Below are 20,074 nucleotides of genomic sequence, written 5' to 3'. Positions count from 1 at the left end.
AAAGGGGATTCAAGTTTGTTCAACTGAAAGTCCACATCCTTTTCATAAGGTGGGGTCATTTGCTATTCTGACCTTATTATTTGATTTTTATCACGTGAACCTTAAATATTATCTTGAAGGCTTTTGATTGATTGATTGATTGTGTGTTGTTTTACATCCCATTCAAGAATCTTTCACTCATAAAGAGACGTCACCAAATACTGGTGAAGGAATTCAAATTTAGACCTTTACTCGGCACTCAGGGCCATTGAGCAGTGAGGGTTCTTTATCGTGTCAACGTCTACCATGACACAGGGCCTTGATTTTTAAGGTCTCATCAAGACCCGCAACTTTCACTTCAAAGTTCCAAGCGCTTGGCGAAGGAACAGTTGCTACCTATTTTTTATCGACTTGGGTCAGTTGTGGCAGTGATTGGAACACACAACCTTCCGATCACGGAGGGAGTGCTCTACTAACTGAGCTTAGTAACCTTGACGGAGAAGGCTTTAGACTGTCCCTTTTTAATATACTATATGCAGTTTATGTCAGTGAAGTCTGTTATTTTTAGAGAATAATAAACATTGGATGGTCTTTTTTTATATTTTACTTTCTTTTTTTTTTAATTCTCACACTAGAGCAACAAAACATAACAATGTCCATGAAATCAGCACAGCTACCTTCCAGGGAAATTTAACACAGAGTTATGCAATGCTGAAATTTAAAATGCATTTCACATGTAAATACAAATAATACTACAAAATCTGATTAAGCAGTGAAAAAATGTGTTTGAACAAGACATCCATTTGGGTATAAATTAACTAAAACCCTTCTGGATTGGATGATTTTCCAATGACTTCAAGGTAATACAATATGTTTTATCATAGACACGACAGGAAATTGTCAACAGTGATTGCTCCAAAGGGAGCAAACTCTACATTATATTCCAAATACCGATATATGTACAATATTTTCAACTTGCATACAAATGCTATGTAAGGCCAACTCCACTCTACCGGTACAATTACTTTAGTAGTCAATTTCACATACATACAAAATCTATTGTGTAGTTAAAGTAAAATGACCATTCCTTACAGGGTAATAAAACAAGAAGTCAGTGGGCCACAATGCTCACTTGTGCTGTATACAATAAACCTTATTCCTGGATGTCCATCAAATCTAGGCTGAAAAGACTGAAATATAGAATTCTGTTATACACTATATAAATATTGCAAGTAGTTGAGTGTAACATTGAAAATTTTCATCCCAAGAAAACCCATTGTCAACCAAGGAGCATATTACAGTGAACCTTGCGTGCATAAATTCTGTGCAATCAATATTTTTTTGAATATCACCCATTGTCAAGCAATGTTGACTGTTGCTACGCTGGAGGGCTTGGCTTCATTATACAGTGGGTAATAGTGTTTTTTAACAATTGTTTCTTGAAGAATCAGATTCAACTACCGGTAATTTACATGAAAGTATAATTATATATGTAAATGTCACATTTAAAAACTCCATCTGAATTGAATTATTTTTAAAAATTCTTTTATCTTTGAAAGATAGATTTCAAATGTCTGTGCATATTCTGTAAGTTAATACTTTACATTACAATTTTATGCATTGACATTGTAACAACTCTTGGCTCTTGCATACAAAAAAATTTGCTTTTTCTACACATGGTACATTGCAGAGCTAAAATTTGCAACAGAAAACTTTTATTTGTAACCAGCTAAAGGAAATATATTTATAGATTATAATAATATGTACAAAATACAAGACACAAAAGCCTCAAAGAAGTTTGACAATTTTCTTAGAATGGAAATCAAGGTTTTAACTTTCCATGGGATTTCTTTTTTGTATGCTGAGGTATACATACCAGTATATAACAATCATTAAATAATCACAAAATTAACAACAAAGAGCTAGGTTTGCAAAATGGCCCTGTCATTTGGGCTTATAAAATAGCAATCTACTTGAACTTTGTAGTAAATTTTGCTGCAAAGAGATTGTGCTTTTATTAAAATTTTAGAGTTTTAAAAACTGACCTTTTTTGATAAAATTTTAATGAAATGGGAACAATGATGCAATTTATGTTAGAATGTAGATGAAAACTTGAAGATTATATTGCTATTATTACTGGGGTAGTTATGTAGTTCTCATGGGGCCTTTCGTCATTTTAGATTTTATTCAGAAAATGTACCTGTCTTCATTTTTTTCAGAATTGGACAGCTAGGGCTTAATAAGGCTGACTGTGAACCCTTGCTCTTGAACAACAGCTAAGGCAAGGAGGCATCAAATTTTGCAAGAAAATTAAAAATTCTGGAACACAATAGCTTCAATGCACAAACATATCACCAGGAACAAAACTTTCTTACATTTAAACAGAGCAAAGAACAATGTCAAATACATGTACTACATATACACAATGATATGTTAGAACACAAACACATTCAGGAATTTTTTTAAAAAAAGTTTCACTGTACATGTAGTAAGATACATGTATCCTGTCCCTTTTGACTACAGAGGAAAAAACAAGTTTATCACAGAGCTTTGGATAAAGTACAATAACAGTTTCACACATATCATAAGTTGTCAAGGGAACATCATACATGCAATTACATTTATCTAATATAGCAGTAGTTCCTTAGGTACCATTAACATGATTAAAACACAAACACACATTAAGTTTTTCCTATTTCTGGTTTAAAGACAAATTGAAATTCAATTGTTCTATTTGTGCTTAAAATGAAATATTCTCTCCAAATAGTTTTAGGATTTTCAAATATGTTTCACTAAATACTACCACTTCCAGAGGCTAACAAATATATTAGCATACTTGATTCTGACAATCAGGCATGCCTGGGTTGACCTGAGTTGAGACCAGCAGAGAATTGTGCTCCAACCATCTGTATCGAGCTGGAAAATTTTGAGCATGCATGTAACCAATTCAGAAAAACTGTGTTCAAGATAACTTGAAAACAAAATATTGGAGACATAATAAAGAAATGACTTTACTTTTTTGACGATCCTGATGTTTATGCAAAACAAAAGTAATGGAACTAATGTAGTTTATTTGGAAAAATCTTTTTGTATAACTTTTAAACTTGCAATCATTTTTCAACAATTTTGATTGCATAAAACTTTTACATATTTGCTGAGTTACTTTATGCTAATGGACAAGCCAGGCTGAAACTGTGTGTTCTGGGATTCGATCAGAATCAAGTATGCTACATGTCGTATTATATTTGTAAACTGAGACAAAAATGCTGAGCAAATCATATAAAATTGTATATGACGCCAAAATAAGTTTTCTTTGTATATATATCTTAGATTAAAAGAATTTGTTTAACTATAGTGTTTATGTAACACATATAGATAAAAGTACTTGTAACATTATCTCTGGAACTGTATAAAAAAAAATCACCCCGTATCAACATGGCATCTTGCTATACATGCAAATTGTGTGAATGAGTAGTGCTTAGCAATTGAAAATCATGAAATCATAACAAACATATTCATTTTATCTGTGTTATTATTAAGCAATGTTTTATAACCAAGTGGCTCAAATCATTTTTAATGATTACACAGTGAACACATTTAAGGCAGCCAAACTGTGACAAGGAGTTGCTAAAGATTCGTATGCATCCATTTCTTATGAAGGTGATTAGAGAATTTTCCCTCATGTTGTATTAATTTTTAGATCGACTAAAATCAAGAAACACAACATTATATCTGAAAACACTTCACAATACTGAAATGATACACAGCGAACTAGATATGTCAGGGTGAAATGAATACCCCCACTGACATACAAATTTTAAGTATGTGAAAAGTCCAAGTGTGTGAAAATAACAATGGGTGGAAATGGCACAAAAATAAAATATCATACTACTGCTTTTGTTTTCTGGAACCAGTTCTCTAACCACAACATAAGCTGTGTGAAATGGTGATCACTAATAAGCAGAGCAATGAAAAGTCCCCAAACAGTGAGTAACTAGATATTTTCAAAGTTCAAAGGACTTTCACAAAAAAAAAAGGTCAATCAGTATTTTATATTTGATCTATAAGTCAGCAATATAAAGAGACAAACCAAAGATATTCTCATTATCTACAAACACAGCAAAAATATATATAAAAAAAAGGTATGCAATACTGTGAATTATAAGAAATTTTCAAAGTCCAAGGGCCATAACTTTCATAAAAATGGATCAATCAATATAAAACTCGTTAATATCAAGAGAAATACCAAAAATTAGCTCATTATCTTAAAGCACAGGGAAAAAAAACACACAGGAAAACAATAAATTAAAAGAAATTTTGAAAGTCTTAGTATATGCCCCAGCCATTTATTGGCTTGGGTATCATAAAATAGAGGATTCTATGCCATTCACCTTTCAAGTTTTTATAAGTAAAATACTGTTCCTTCACTTTGACAAGTCTCTGTATAATACAAACAATCGAAACAGCCTATAGGCCTTCATTGTCACCTGAGTGTACTACAACAATTTTTCCAACAAATTTTAAGAATACATATAACACTTTATGTCACAGGCTTCTATGTAACAACAATTAAAAATTTCATCCTTCTCTCCCAGTGACTTTGACCATGCAAAAAAACTGTTTCTCAGTTCATATTTTGGCTATATATTTAACAAAATCCAATGCTTTCTTTAAAAAAAAAAAAAATTAGAAGCAAAACCTGCACCTTTGGAAACCTTGACCCCAAAAGCAATCCTAGCTGAATTCTTCATCAGACCAGCCCATGGTGCATGTTTGAATATCCTAACCTAATCCATTCTTGTAACTGCACCAGAACCAAAATTCTACTTTTTGCAAAAGAAGCCATTCTCTTTTGACCCAGTGATCCCTCAAATGAATCCACGTGAAGTTCTTTCAGAGACCAACCCATGGTGCAGTATCAACAACCAAACTCAAAGCCTTTCTTAAGCAATAGAGGACACACATTTGACTATGTGACCCTACTTTGGAGTCATTTTTATTTGTGGGGGGAATGTTCATTTGCAACGAAAATTTTACTGGTTCGTGGGGATGTTACTTAGTGGATAACATGTTACTGCTGGTGGGGACGTAAATTCATGGTTAGAGTGACCCATGAAATCAATGAACACTGGTCCCCCACAAATAATGACGATTTCACATTAATGTCACTTTTTGACTTCCATGATCAAGAAAGAGGTACCAATGAGCATGCATGCACATTTTACACATGTATGAATTCAAATAATAACAATAATTGAAATCAGTGCACTCCATATCCATATTAAAAAAGCAAGAAAGATATGTCAGCTTGTGATACTGTAAAATCACTTACTTTCATGAGGTTAAGTTTTTATGGTTTGAGAAAAAAGGTAGATGTTGAAGAGGTAAACATGATACAGTAGTTTGAAATTTTAAAATTTTGTGAAGGATATAAATTTGTTGGTCTCTAATCATACCATGAAAAGAACAAAAATTAATCCCACATGAATGGTTTCCCAGTACAGTAATATAATATATAAAATCTGATTCCATTTTAATTTTGCATTGTTAATTACATCAATCAGTGTCACATGCCTGTACTCAGATACCTGTTGGTAACCCAAGAATAACCCTTGATGACATTCATTGCAGAAGTATGGCCTCTGACCACTGTTAACATGCCTGACTTTCTAGTACACAAATTTTTGCTTTGATATTCATGCTGTGAGGGAATCTAAAGTCTTATCACTGTCCAGATCATTCTTCACAAGTTCTTCTTTGATTCTGTGATCAAGGAATCCCAGCTCTTGGAACTGTTTGAACAATGCTAGAAACCTCTCAATCTGAAATAAAATGATTATCAGTTTTGAAAAAAAAAATTAACATGTCTGCAGAAACAACATGTGAATATCATTGTACAGTAATAAGATCCCTCTCCAGAGATATATTTGGCTAACGAAAAAAAAAACAAAAACAAAAATCCAGCAAGCTGGGATAATTTTTGAGAGACAAACCTTTTCCTGGTTATTTTTGAACAGAAAAAGAGCTTCTTCCACTCTGTGAACTTCATGTCCTTTGTCAGTAAATTTCCCAACAACACAAAGGTACTCAATGACCTAATAAAATAATACATAGATATTCAGATGTCCATCTAGTAATGATTTACTATTACATACAGAGAATATCTACTGTAGTAGCCATTCTTTGAAATGTATATCAAAATTAGCAAAAAATAATATCCTTTGAACTATTAATCATGATGATTGTTTAAACTACAGGCCTATGATACCCATTTACATCACAATTAAAAAACTCAGATTTCTTTGTTTGACAAAAGAATATACTGAGTATGCAATGTACCAGGTACTCCATTATTTGGCCCCAAACAAAGCCTGAGTTTTGTTTTTAAGGATACTAACAAACTTTCTTTCAGAATACATCAGTAATGCCCGTATTCATACCTATGGCTTAGGTAAGCTAGGTTTATCAAGTAAGCCAGAGTCAAGTAAACTGGATTTAAATCCCACTTGAGCTGAGCTCACTTAAACCTCACTTGTGTTTCACACTGAAAATAAAACTGGGTTTACCTAAACTGCAGTCAATCTCGTGTTTTGACAGCATTTGGTATAATATTAAGCAGAGAAAGAACCAGAGACACAGGAAAATGAAAAAAAAACCCATATATTTTCATAGAAAATCTTTCATTACTTCACGGAAAAGGTTTTACTAGGAGCGTCCTCCTACTTTGAGTAGAGACAATGTTCTCACCATTACATGTACTATCAATGAATTAATTCATTCAATATAACGAATGCCTCCACTTACTCTATAATTTAATTTTCTAAGAGAGCAAAAGACACAATTCAAGGGCAGATACAGGAATTTTTCTTCTTTAGAGGCACGGGCTTACCCACTCAAAAAAGAAACATCTTCCAAATTAATTCAATATTTTTTCAAAGGAAATAAAAAGCACCAATACTTATTTAATCACTTTCATTCTATGTGTACACGTACGCATGGGTTCAAATCCCCCCCCCCTCCCCCAATACACACACACAACTTGCCTTTGCAATTACACACAATAGAGAGCGAAGTTGCAAATCGGAGACAATGTAAAATCATCTTTAAATTTCCACCCGGGAATGGCATTGAACATTGATGTATCACCGGGGAAAATAAGTGTAAAACTTTCCGGCAACAATGAAACATAAAAATGCTAACGATGGAATAGCACTTTATTATAAACTTAGGTCGGTAGGGTGAATTCTGGAAATCCAAAAATTAGACCCGAACAATCCGAAGCCTAGGACTTGACTGATTAACAATGTTGCATGTAACATATAAATAATAAAATATGATAATTAGCACAATTTTGAGTATGAGTGACAGATGGCTTAGATAGAATAACTCATGACATGTTGAGTAAATCTATTAAATTGACACATTTTGAGTTACATGGTAATTAGCATAATTAGTCTTTTATGTTGTTTTAAGTAATTACAATAGATTAAAAGTATATTTCAAAGATAGTTAAAACAGGCCACTAAAATTGTTTTTATCAAAATTTACACCGTGATAGATGTAACACACTTCAGTATGTTCATAATAGGTAGAACAGCATTTTGAGAGAAGTCCAAGAACATCATATAAATAGATTTGCTCTGTCATGTATAATTTTGAGTCGTCTTTTAATTTTTTTCCACCTTCTTCATCTTATCTATCCAGTCCTCCAATGTTAGAAGAACAGTAAATCAACATTTAAACCTACCCCAGACCAGGTATAGGCTTATCTATCCAGTCCTCCAGTGTTAGAAGAACAGTAAATCGACATTTAAACCTACCCCAGACCAGGTTTAGGCTTAGCTTAATTTGTGAGCTCAGCTCACTTCTGAGAAACAGGTATGAAACGGATTTAAAAAATGTAAGCTTTTCTTAGTGGTAAACCTGGTTTAAACACAGGTGTGAATACGGGCATAAGTCTAATAGATTTATGTTCAGATAAATAACTTGAATAATTTTTGCCAGAGTAAAGAGCAAGATTCACTTTATGCATAAGATGGCCCTGTGGATACAAACGTATACCAATTTATTGATCAAGACCCTATAACCCAATGTCAACAACAATATAAAGACTTAGTGCTTTAATAATTAATTTCCTAAAACAAAGTTTCCTCTAAGAGTCCATGTATATATTCAATTAAAACTATAGGCAGTTTTGATATTTTAGAAATTCATAGGACAGAAAAAGGCCCTAAGTGGACCTTGCTCTTAAGACATTTTGTAAAATTTTGTTTTGTAATAATGTCAAAGAATGTGTGAAAAAATTGTTACACCTTTATAGTATACAGTAAATGTTTGTTTGTTTGTGTTATTGATCGAATCCTTTAAGTTATTCCACTCTGAGAAATTTTCACACATATCAAGAATTAACAAGAAGTAGGAAAGTTGCCCACTTCTAAACCTATGTTAGGGATTTAATTCACCACACTGAAGATTAAGGTGGCAGGGGATAGTTTCGTACTAAAGACCCGGTCAAATTTCTTAAAAAATTGAGATATCCCCTGTTTGATGTGATATTTTATGTAGAAAAATGATTAGAATAATTATGGGACACATTTGCAGTGTAGCAGAGTGCTTGCTGAAAAAAATGATATGCAACATGTAGGTGTCACTATGACGCTTATCATATACAGAGTTGTAAATGCGAAACTAAGACACGTGGTCAGTTGCAGAGGAAATTCAGCTGAAAAGCAGTAGGCCTTAGAAGAAGGTGTGTATCTCAGAGGGAAGGTGAATGACCCCATATCAATTGGTGAATTTTCATTAGGGCTTGCATTGATTTACAGACTACTGGGTGTTTTATCCTGCTCGCTCGGGCCTGGGGGTGGGTTGTATGGGTGTGAATGAGGCCCAAATCTTGGAAAAACAAGCCAAAATTTGGGGAGTCCCCAGGTGCATTTTTGGTACATGTGCACTCTAATACGCAGATTACATGTAATTTGTTGACATAATTTGTGAGCCATGGGCATATGAAGTGTAATTAATTAGCCCCTGGAAAACTGTCCCCATGTACATGTTTTTATGGATCGCATGTATATGTGTACCCCCTCGGCACATGTTTGGCATAAAAAAAAACTATCCCCTGCTACCTAACATTTTTCCCCCCTAATGTGGCTCCAGTCTGACTCCAGGAGTCATTACTTTGAATTTACATATGGATGTTTGCATACTGATAATAAAAAATCATTTTTTTTCTACTTCTCAAAAAATTATTTGTATTCCTGCATATAACTGTAAGGCCCCATTTTCCCTCAGGTTGGCACTCCATCTAAGCAAACTTACATTCCCTATACTCAAGGATGTTTTGTGTAAAAAGTAGTCAATACTGATTCTGAAGAAGTTCAAATGTTAAAAGTTTATGTACTTATGCTGCATATGCCAGTTAAACTTTTATTAGAAAAGCATGTCATTTGGAAGAAAAAATGTCAATAGTTTTCCCTTTCTATTCTTAGCTAAAACTGTGACCCATACTGTGGACCCAACATGTAGCTGGAAGCCAACAAACTTTAATGAACACTGATTTTAAAATACATGTACATGATTTCAGTATTTCTTGGAGAAGAATATGACTTTTCTTCTAAATCATGTCCCACAACAATATACCTTATAAATTTATGTTTATTTTAATACAGACTATTAATTTGCAAGATATGCAGAAAGTCTGACAACTATGCTAAAAGTATTAATATGTCTTCTCCCTAGCCAACAGGAGAAAGCATCATGATATCATTTAGTTGACTTAAAAAATCTACAGACAGTAGTCATGTTGTAAGGAACATTTAGCTAGGAAAATCATTCAAAAATTGAAAGTTCGGGGTGTTCCTCTTATACCTCTTTCTCATCTGCACCAAGTTTTTCCACAGCTCGGGCTGCACCAGCCTTGGAAAAGCCCATTCCAACAACACTATCAACAATTCTCTTGGAATCTGGTGGTAAATTATTGTACGGGTCAACATTTACAACCATCTTCAAGTCTGTTGTACTTCCTGATGTCAAGGAACTAGGACTTCCTGTTCTAAATCCAGGCTGAGCTGGCTGAGGTAAGGGGGAATAGCGGTTCCATGACTGCAACAAAAGATAATCAATCAATCACCATCTAACAATTTCAAGTCCAAAAATAAATCTAATAAAAAAAAGGAAGAACTGGTATTGATTCTTAAACAAATGATATCACTTTTTAGGAAAAAGTGTTATAAAACTAAATGTATGTATTAAAATCATTTTCAAAGTCTGCTATAGGCATTAAATTAATTATGTTCATCCATCTTAAGAAAGTCAGCCAGGAATTTTAAATGGTGCACTGACTATTTTAACAAATAACCAAAAATAACATGAATAAATGAAAATAAATTCACTTGATTTCAAAATTTTCCTTTGTGTAATTATACATGTATATGCAAAACTATCAAGATACATTTTCTGTATGCACTTAATTGAGTCAAAATAAAATATAACAATGGCAAGCCTCCAAAATCTCTTCCTCATTCATAATTCATTATATCCAGTTTATCTCATCTTGTTACATGTATGTCTTCCTTATAAGCTTGTTTTCTTAAGGGAGTTTACCACTAAAATTATTGTGGAATCATTATATTCTGTAGAGGTCCAATTTTTAAAGGATTTTTTGGGCACCCCTTAACACAAAAATTTACATTTCCCAATTAATATTGAGGTGGTCTCTTATAAATAATATGTTTACTTGTCAAATTCCATCTTGATAAACTTGTAAATATATAGCAGTCTATAAATTTGCCTCCCACAAATTAAAAAGATTCAACAGTATTTTTTTCATATACAATAAGACATGAATAATATTATTAATAAACAAGAGGCCCATGGGCCACATTGCTCACCTGAGCACTTTGGCTGGGAAAAAGCAGAAATCGGTTCAGTATTGAAAACTTTAAATATAAAAGTGTGGCCCCAACCTATCCCCGGGGGTCATGATTTGAACAAACTTAAATCTACATTTCCTAAGGATGCTTCCATACCCTATGACTAATCATGTCTTTCTTATTCTTGAGAAGATTTTAAAGATTTTCCCTATATATTCCTATGTAAAACTTTGATAACCTATTGTGACCCCACCCTACCCCCCGTGGTCATGATTTGAACAAATCTGAATCTACACTACCTGAGGTTGCTTCCATATAAATATGACAAATCATAGCTTTGCTGTTCTTGAGAAAAAGATTTTTCCTATGTATTCCTATGCAAATCTTTGATTGTCGATTGTGGCCCCCACCCTACCCACGGGGGTCATGACTTGAACTTGAATCTACACTACACTACCTGAGGATGTGTCCACATAAGTTTCATCTTTCCTGGCCAAGTGGTTCTGGAGAAGATTTTCAAAGATTTTTCCTTTGTAAAACTTTGATCATCCATTTTGGCCCCACCCTACTCCTGGGGGGTCATGATTTGAACAAATTTGAATCTACACTACCTGAGGATGTTTCCATAAAAGTTTCATCTGATATACATTTCATGCACTTAAGTTAATTAAATAATATTGAATCATTGTAATGTTACATTAATTAACAAAATGTATTACATGATACTGGACCCTGTTTTGTGAGTTATCTAACTTTTCAATTTATAATTCATGAGTACAAAATGTAATTAAGTATACATTATGTTTCATATAAATTATAATTGATTACAGATTACATAATGTAAACAAGAGGCCCATGGGCCACAATACCCACCTGAGTACCTATATGGCCCTTTTGTTCTTCATCAGCAGATTCTTTCTCCTATATATTCTTATGTTAAACTTTGTTCACATATTATGGCCCCACCCTACTCCAGGGGATCATAATATGTATAAATTTCAATCTACACTACCTGAAGATGCTTCCATACTTATCATGACTTTGCTGTTCTTCTTCAGATTTTCCCCATGTATTCCTAGGTAAAACTTTGATTGCCCATTGTGGCCCCAGGGGTCATGATAATTTGGACAAAATGAATCTACACTACCTGTGGATGCTACCATATAAATATGACTAATCATGGCTTTGCTGTTCCATAGAAAAAGATTTTTAAAGACTTCTTCTATATAAAACTTTGATCCCCTATTTCTCTCCCACCTTACTACCTGGGGTCACGAAAAAATCTTCAATCTACACTACCGGAGGAAGATTCTATAAAAATATGACTGATAATGGCTTTGCTGTTCTTAATAAAGATTCTATGAAAGTTTCGTTAAATTTATACAGTGTTATAGGAAGAGTTGCAGATAAAGAAATGGGTAGCCCACAGAGTTATGACGTACAGACAGAAAGATGGAAGAAAGTATGGATGCACACCCCCATCACTACATAACTCCACTTTTTAAGTGGGGGGGGGGGGATAAATAATGCATTGGGAAAGAACATCTATGCTAGTGATGGCTTAACAAGTGTATTTGCATCTGTTATAAAAAGGTACAAAAGATCTTACTTGTAAAAAAACTAAGAAGTGGATTAGCACAAGTTATAATAGGTACAGAAGATTTAAGCTTGTGAAGAAGGCCTAATAAGTGTTTTAGAATCTGTTATAATAGGTACAAAAAAATCTAAGCTAGTGAAGAGAGACTGACCAGTGTATTAGCACCTGTTTAAGCTATGGCAGTAAAATATGTTTATGCAGTCACCGTGCTAATAGTGAAAACATTATTGAAACAAAGGCATAATTTTGTCTCATATACTCTAAAATAATGTCATCTTTATGTAAAATTTTATTAACCACTTACAAAGCCAAATTTTCAGCTGTCCCTAAACTTTTGTGGAGGATGTATGTCACTGTATTTTACTGTTGTTATTAACTCAATACTTAGAAAACACGATAAGTAGGTGAAACAATACATGCATTGGGTAGTAATAATTCTTGTACATTTAAGGTCATTAGGAATGGCCTTGGGAGAAAACTTCCTGTTAATTCTGATGACTACATGCAATGCAGAACAAAGGCAGAACTAGGGAAACATTACAACAGGAAGTGGGGGGGGGGGGGGGTGCTTCATACTTACTGCTTGTATGTTTCCTGGTGGATCCTGTTAAAAATTTACATGAAAGAATGAAAGACACAGGCTCTAATATCTATATACATTACACAACACTCAAAGTTTGACAATGTGGTTACTGTTTTATGCACTACTTTGTATGAAAGCTTGTACACAACTTAATGAATAATAGTTTTTGATATATATATATATAACAACATGAACAAAGCAGTGTTAAATTCTTTCAACTAAACAGATGAAAAAAGATGCAAAAGTGAATCACAATTCATTATTAAAACAACAAAAAGGAGATAAAAATAAAGAATTTTGAAGTGTTAGTGTTGAGAAACGAGGTTAATCAAAATGGTTTCATTACTCACTGAACAATCGTTTGCACAAGTGATTTTACCTGTTTGGAGGAGGGTCTTGGTGGAGGTGAGATTGTGAGTGGGAGGGGTAAATCTTGACTCTGGTTACTTGATGGATCTGGTAAACTACTGGTCAGTCTGGGTTGAGGAACCCCAAAAGGTTTAACAGGAGCCACATTTACATATGCTTTAGAGTTTTTAGATGATGTCTCCTTTGGTTGTTGATTTGTAGGTAGGAATGGATTGGTACTTTGTAATGAACCATCAGTATCATTAACAATGCCAAAAGTTGGTGCCTTTGAAAAACTAACAGACTGTTGATCACTCATAACACTCACATTTTCATAAGTGTTTGATTGGAATTCACTTTTACACACTGGTTTTTCATGGGAACCATCAGTCTCATCTTGTTTAAAGGGATTTGTTGATTTTCCAGTGCCACTGGGTGCTGAACTGTCATTAGCTCCTATTCCTATAGGTGGAAGGGGGCTTTTGGCAGCCAAGCTTGGTCGTGGAGGAACTGGGGGTATGACTTTACCCTTGTATGTTTTTTGTTTTCTAACAATTTTATTCTTGACATTTCCGTTGGGCCGTTCTGGCTTCTTTGTTATATCCAATTCAACATAATTCCCTCCATCTTCTTTGTCAGTCACTGAATTTACAGAAGAGCTTGATGTCACAACACCATTGGGAGGATTGTTCAATATCTTTGTGTTTTCATACACAGTTTCTTGTTTCTTTGACCCTCCAGTTGTGTCTTTTGCATTACCACTGTTGTCAAACACACTTTTTAACTCAGTTAAGTCATTCAGAGTCAACCTCTCAAATCTATCAAAGGGATCATCCTCTGTTTCAAACAATGAAAAATCCACAGGTTTCTGTGAATCCGAATTAGTTTGGTTGGAAGAGTCATTTTGACATGAAACATCTACAGGCGTCAAGATATCATTAGATATAGCTGGTAACACAGGTCTGGTTGGAGCCTGTGTCACTGCCGCGGGTGGAGAGATGACTTTGTTATTTTGCCACCCATCATTTTCATACTCATGCTCTGACTGATCCGAGTCCGAGCTTTTATCATCAGCCTCCTGCTGTGCTCTCACTCGACGTTCTTCCTCTGCTCGTTGCTGGGCAGCAAGTTGTTTTTGTCTCTCATCTGCCCATTTCAGGACTCCTTCCTCTAAGGAGAAGTCATACTGAAAAAGATATCCACCATACAGCAAAATATCAAAGCAGACAAACAGTAAAACCAACTTCCGGTAGTACATGTACTTGCTTCTATGCTAAGTCTGTTTACGGTACTTCTGAATGAAATTTGACATTTACATTTGTTGCATTAAGATAGGAAGCTAAAGCTGATTCTAGCATTATACCACACTGATGACATTCACTTTTCATTTATTTACTTAGTCTTTTACATTTACTAGTATTTATTCTATGTACATTAATAGGTTAACCAGTACCTCTTCCTCCACTGCATGTGCTCTGGTCAGATTCTTAAAGTCTCTTGGGCTGATAACCTGAAATAAAGTTAAAATACCATTACTTACATGTAGATCTTTCATAAGAACATGAAGCACATGGGGGTCATGATTTTTACAAACTTGAACATACACTAGTAATGAAGCTTTCATGCAAGAGTTGCATCTTTTCTGGCCTGGTGGTTCTTGAGGATAAGGTTTTTCCATATTTTTTCCTATATATTCCTATGGAAAACTTTAATCACCTATTGCGACCCCATCATACATGTATCCCCGGGTATCATGATTTGGACAAATTTGAATCTACACTTTGTAATTAAGCTTCCACATAAGTTTCAACTGTTCTGGTTTGGTATTTCTTGAAAAGAAGATTTTTAAAGATTTTCATTTATATATTCTAATTTAAATCTTTGATTGCCTTTTGTGGTCCTAACTCCTAACCTACCTCTGAGGGTTATAACTTGAACAAGCTTAAATATACACAATGTAATGAAGCTTTCATTAAGTTCCATCTTTTCTGGCACAGTGGTTCTTGAGAAAAACTAATTCTTAATTATTTCCCCTTGAAAGAGGGTCTGGCCATTCATTTGAACAAACTTGAATCCCCTTCACCCAAGGATGCTCTGTGCTAAGTTTGGTTGAAATTGGCCCAGTGGTTCTGGAGAAGAAGATAAAATTAAGCAAAGTTTATGCCAACGCCGTTGACAGACAACAAATTTTGATCAGGAAAGCTCTATTCAGCTATCAGCTCAAGTGAGTTAAAAATGGCTTTCTCAAGTAGTTTGGATGTGTATATTAATTGAGCACAGCCAGCAGTACAGTAGGCTGCTCGCAAAGTGAGATATAACAAATGAGTAAGAACAGAGGAAATTGGAATTGAAATCTGCACACTGATCTAGCAAATTTTCAGGTTCCCACAATTTCCTGATTACCACAATACCTTGCAAATATTGACAATTTTGGGAAAAAAATATAGGAGATCAAGATTTAGTTCTTGCTGAGAGCTCAAAGGAAAAAGTTACTGTGTCCACCTCTTTTCTTAATAAATACACATGTATATACCAAAGCTATGCCTTTCATAAAATATTTGACAAGGAAGTCAGTATAGGTAAAAAGTATGTTTCAATACACTAGTTCTGAGTATACTAATGACTTGTCTACCATAATTTATCAAATTTCCTAATTTGCAACACAAAAAGTCAGAATAATGCTCCTACATTATTTGTGGAATTGCATCTAAAAATTTCAAAAGAGCCATTAAATACATAAATTTATCTTTTCCCAATCTTCAAAATTTCTGGAGCAAAAATATATATTTAATACCTTGTGTTTCTGTGTAAAATTTGGTCCAATTTTAAATGGTATGCCATCCAAACTTGAGTGACTGGAACTATATGCTACAAAAAGTCAATGATTTTTTAATTGTTTATCTGCATGTATATGACTACCATACAGAAAGCAAAGAGCTAGGTTCACTTTTTTCATTAAATGGCCCGACCTGCTCATATACTAATTAACTGACCAAGTCCCAATGCCCCATTTCAAACATCAATATAAAGTAAAGATACCAGAAGTGCTTTCATTCCTATAAAAAAGTTTCCCTTAGAGACAGGTATTGAAAAACGGGTTTTGTAAAATTGCACTGTTCTTGAATTTTGAAGAAAATGGGTGTATTTGAGTACCTTCATCAAAGAATTAAAATATGAGCTCACACCTTGATCCAAAAAATAAAATATGGAATTGTTCTATTATATAATTGAACATTTTGGATCAGAGGTTGGGGTCAATGCAAAATATTGAAAAATAGCTTAAATTTTTGGCCATTTTTGAAGAAATTTTCAGGATTTGAGGATAATGATGCAATTCATGATGTCATAATACCGGGACTAGCGAGAAAGTTATGTCAATTTTAATAGATATGCAATCACCAAGGGTCCAACTGAAATTAAATGTATTTTCAACTAAAACTGAGCAGTTTTGATTTTTCAGAAATTCACAGGGCCAAAAAAGGATTTAAGTGAACCTTGTTCATAAGCAATACATTAATAGAAACACCACAATGTTAAATAATGTACATTTGCTTATAATATTTAAAGATAAAAATAAAGTCTACAATTACAGATTCAGAATACATACCAACACTGTCTTGTCTTTGAAAAGTTCTATCCATTCTTCAGATAGGCATCTAAAGAGAATCAATATTACTCATTGGAATTATGTATATTATTATTATATTAAGGTTTTACGAATTTTTGGAAAATAGAAACCAGACATTAAAAAATTAAATTACTTAGTTATACTTCATAATTTCATTTTTTTCTTTATAGTAAATGAACAACTTTATAAATTCATTTAAAAGGGGAGGAACATGTTATAAAACAGGTTTGGAAAATCAAAATTAGGGATTTCACTTAAAACTTTTCATAAGCTCAGATTTGAAGATGTATTTTAGAATCACTTCACTGTAAACGTCAATTCATTATAAGCATATTCCCTACAAGTGTGTTTTACTGTAATCATAAAGTAATCAAACAGAAATCATGATAACAGGACTTTTTCAGAGTAACTGATTAAATAAGAATTAGTTGTAATAACAGGGACATTTATACTTAATATATTGGTCCTGGTATTAATCATAAAAATGAGTGATTACTGATTACTTATGATTACACAGCAAACCGTAATCAATTACAGCTGATAAATTACTATTACTGATAACAATCACCCCATCCCTGATCAGCACAGACCATAAATGTAATGCCATATTCTGGTTGGATTGAACAATTATTTTATTGTAATTTCTAATTATACAAAGGAATTGGACACAAGTTCTAAAAATTTATTACACCCTCTCCCTAACCATATTCTATATATAGTAATGTAACGTTTTAATTGTGCCATAGATATTGGCCTGTGAGCTCAGTTGGTAGAGCACCTGACTAGTGATGCTACTAAATATACTACCAAATACACAAAAGTTAAGAAAATAAAATAAGTAAATAAATAAAATACAAAAGAGTACTGAATCCAGGACATATTAAAATACAAAAATACATGTGTTTGAATATGTATTATCATATTATGTACTGCATAGGCTTCCTGATCATATATTTCATTTTATAACCAGCATCTCCAAATCATATTAAAGCTCATTGTAACTTCAGCCTTATTCAACAAAAATATGCATTTTCTGTTTTTATATGTCTATGATACATTAAAAAGTATATATGTCACAATTACGTTCCAAAACTTCTGTCTAATAGATAGATTGACTCACTTCGTTTGTTGATATAAACTTTTTTGCTTCTTTTAATTAGGTCGATAACAAAGCTGATTTTTCGCCAACTGGCATCAAATGAATTAACTGATTATATTTCCTATCTATTTTTCTGCCATGTTCATGATGTCATTGTCAGCTGCACAAAAGGGATATCACTCTAATAAACTACCAACATGGAATACCGATCCCGATCAAATTAAACTTGATGGAGAAATTTTTAAATCATTCTAACCCAAACAGACACACATCAAATTGAAAAAAAAATGACTTGTTCTATTTCATTATCCACATGAATTCACACAAATAACTTCATTTTGGCTGTTCTTATGACATAATGTGACACTGAGAAAGTTTTGACCGCTGAAAATGTTGACCCTCTCCACTGAAAAAGAAGTCTCTTCCAAAAATCACAGACACCTGGGTCTTGGTTTATAAATATGTATACCTAAAGGTACTTAAAAAAGCGACTTTTTTTTTTTACATATCAATAGGTATACATATTTATAAATGAAGACCCAAGTATCCGTGCAAAAAATAAATTTTGAAGTTAAAACAAGTAAAGTTAAACATATCCCCCTCCATTCTTATAATAATCCATTCAACCCACCACAAGAAAGTTATTAACTTAACATCTTATTACATCTCTATCAAAGTAGATTATGAAATTGCTTTTATAATAATCTATAAAAATATTGTTGAACTTCGCATTTCTTCAAAGTAATTAGATTACCGTGCATGAATTAAAATCTTAAACAAGGAACTCAAATTTCAAATTCGTCAGATTAACACACTATACGTTTTTGAAAAGATATGTGGTTTTTAACTAATTTAGTAATTTAAAAAAGTACAATTGTACAAATGTAAAATTACCTCAAGTTTAAATTGCTAAACATAGGGTTTGTCACCCCCCCCCCCCCAACACACACACAAGGGTGATTAAAAAATTGGAAACTGTACGAAACCACACAGGATTTGCATTCAGTCACTTGATTTGTCATTTACCAGTACTAACTCTGCCTCAAGCAAGTCAACTAAGATTCTGGAAAGATTCTTTTCCTAGAAAGTTCAGTGTTGTTTAAATACAAATTACCAGGGATTTCCAATAGACTTTACGGGACGACCATTTGATTCTGTCTGGCCATCTTGGAAATAAATACATGTATTCTTTCCTGCGAGAGAATCTGACTTAACAAAATTTGGCGCCCCCTTATAGAATCAAATGGTCGCCCACTAACATGTAGCCAGTTTTTGAAAGCAATTCAAATAGGAAAGTTGTTTTTCAAATTCATGATCACATGTAAAATTTTGGGTAGTGGAGCTTAAACGGGGTATAACAAATCTTGAGGATAATGAGCGCCCTGAAAGACCTCTAGATCTATTCTGCATATATGCTGAAATGAGTCAGAAAGTCCATGATTTATCAAAGGCACTTGAAATGTAGATACCTTTCCCTTCCTTTAATTACCAAAAAAATACTAGTAGTTATTTCTCAAAAATATGAGGCTCCCCGTCAAGCACATCCATATGTTTTACTATGAGACAGCACTTATAATCCCAAATAAAAAGAGCAAATTATGGATGGGTAAATAATGGAGGGGTCACTATATCCGAAAAAATCCTTGGGCGGCCATTAGCTGGAAAGGCCATGGCCGCATTTTAGGATTATAAGGGCACACTGATAGAACAGTGGAGGGTCCAGAATTCTTGAAAGGGGGGGGGCAGCTGATGGTCGGGGTGGGGGCCCAGGGACCAAACCCCAAAAATTGATTTATTAATTATTATGTATATTTTTGGACACAAGGGGGGGGGGGCTGCCTCCTCTAAATCCGCAAGTGTAGAATCCCCCCCCCCCCCCCCGGGCCAAATTATCATTGGTCATAATGCTTTAATCTAGTGGTCCATTTACCGGAAGAGTTATCCAGGGAAATGGAGTGCAAGGGTC

The 20,074-nt window shown here is 33.7% G+C and overlaps 1 protein-coding gene across 2 annotated transcripts; it reads right to left on the bottom strand.

The window, feature by feature from the left end:
* Window positions 1-1,677: 1,677 nt before the first annotated feature.
* LOC133181948 (ubiquitin-associated protein 1-like) lies at window positions 1,678-18,266 on the bottom strand. 2 transcript variants are annotated; one of them, XM_061316603.1, is made up of 9 exons: window positions 18,149-18,266; window positions 16,989-17,037; window positions 16,176-16,249; window positions 14,835-14,891; window positions 13,413-14,567; window positions 13,031-13,054; window positions 9,850-10,083; window positions 5,973-6,074; window positions 1,678-5,801 (listed from the first exon to the last, which is right to left on the bottom strand). In XM_061316603.1, the coding sequence occupies exons 2-9, from the start codon at window positions 17,020-17,022 to the stop codon at window positions 5,676-5,678; spliced, it is 1,806 nt and encodes a 601-aa protein (XP_061172587.1). In that variant the 5' UTR covers window positions 17,023-17,037; window positions 18,149-18,266; the 3' UTR covers window positions 1,678-5,675. The 2 variants fall into 2 exon arrangements, with proteins under 2 accessions (XP_061172587.1, XP_061172588.1); XM_061316604.1 differs by lacking the exon at window positions 13,031-13,054.
* Window positions 18,267-20,074: the final 1,808 nt, after the last annotated feature.

This window comes from Saccostrea echinata, unplaced genomic scaffold (genome assembly GCF_033153115.1).
Source record: "Saccostrea echinata isolate AGI-Se365-2 ecotype Australia unplaced genomic scaffold, CSIRO_AGI_Sech_v1 ptg000009l, whole genome shotgun sequence".
NCBI classification, from domain to species: Eukaryota; Metazoa; Mollusca; class Bivalvia; order Ostreida; family Ostreidae; genus Saccostrea; species Saccostrea echinata.
The sequence above is the reverse complement of the archived record's forward strand: the minus strand, read 5'-3'. Positions and strand labels throughout refer to the sequence as shown.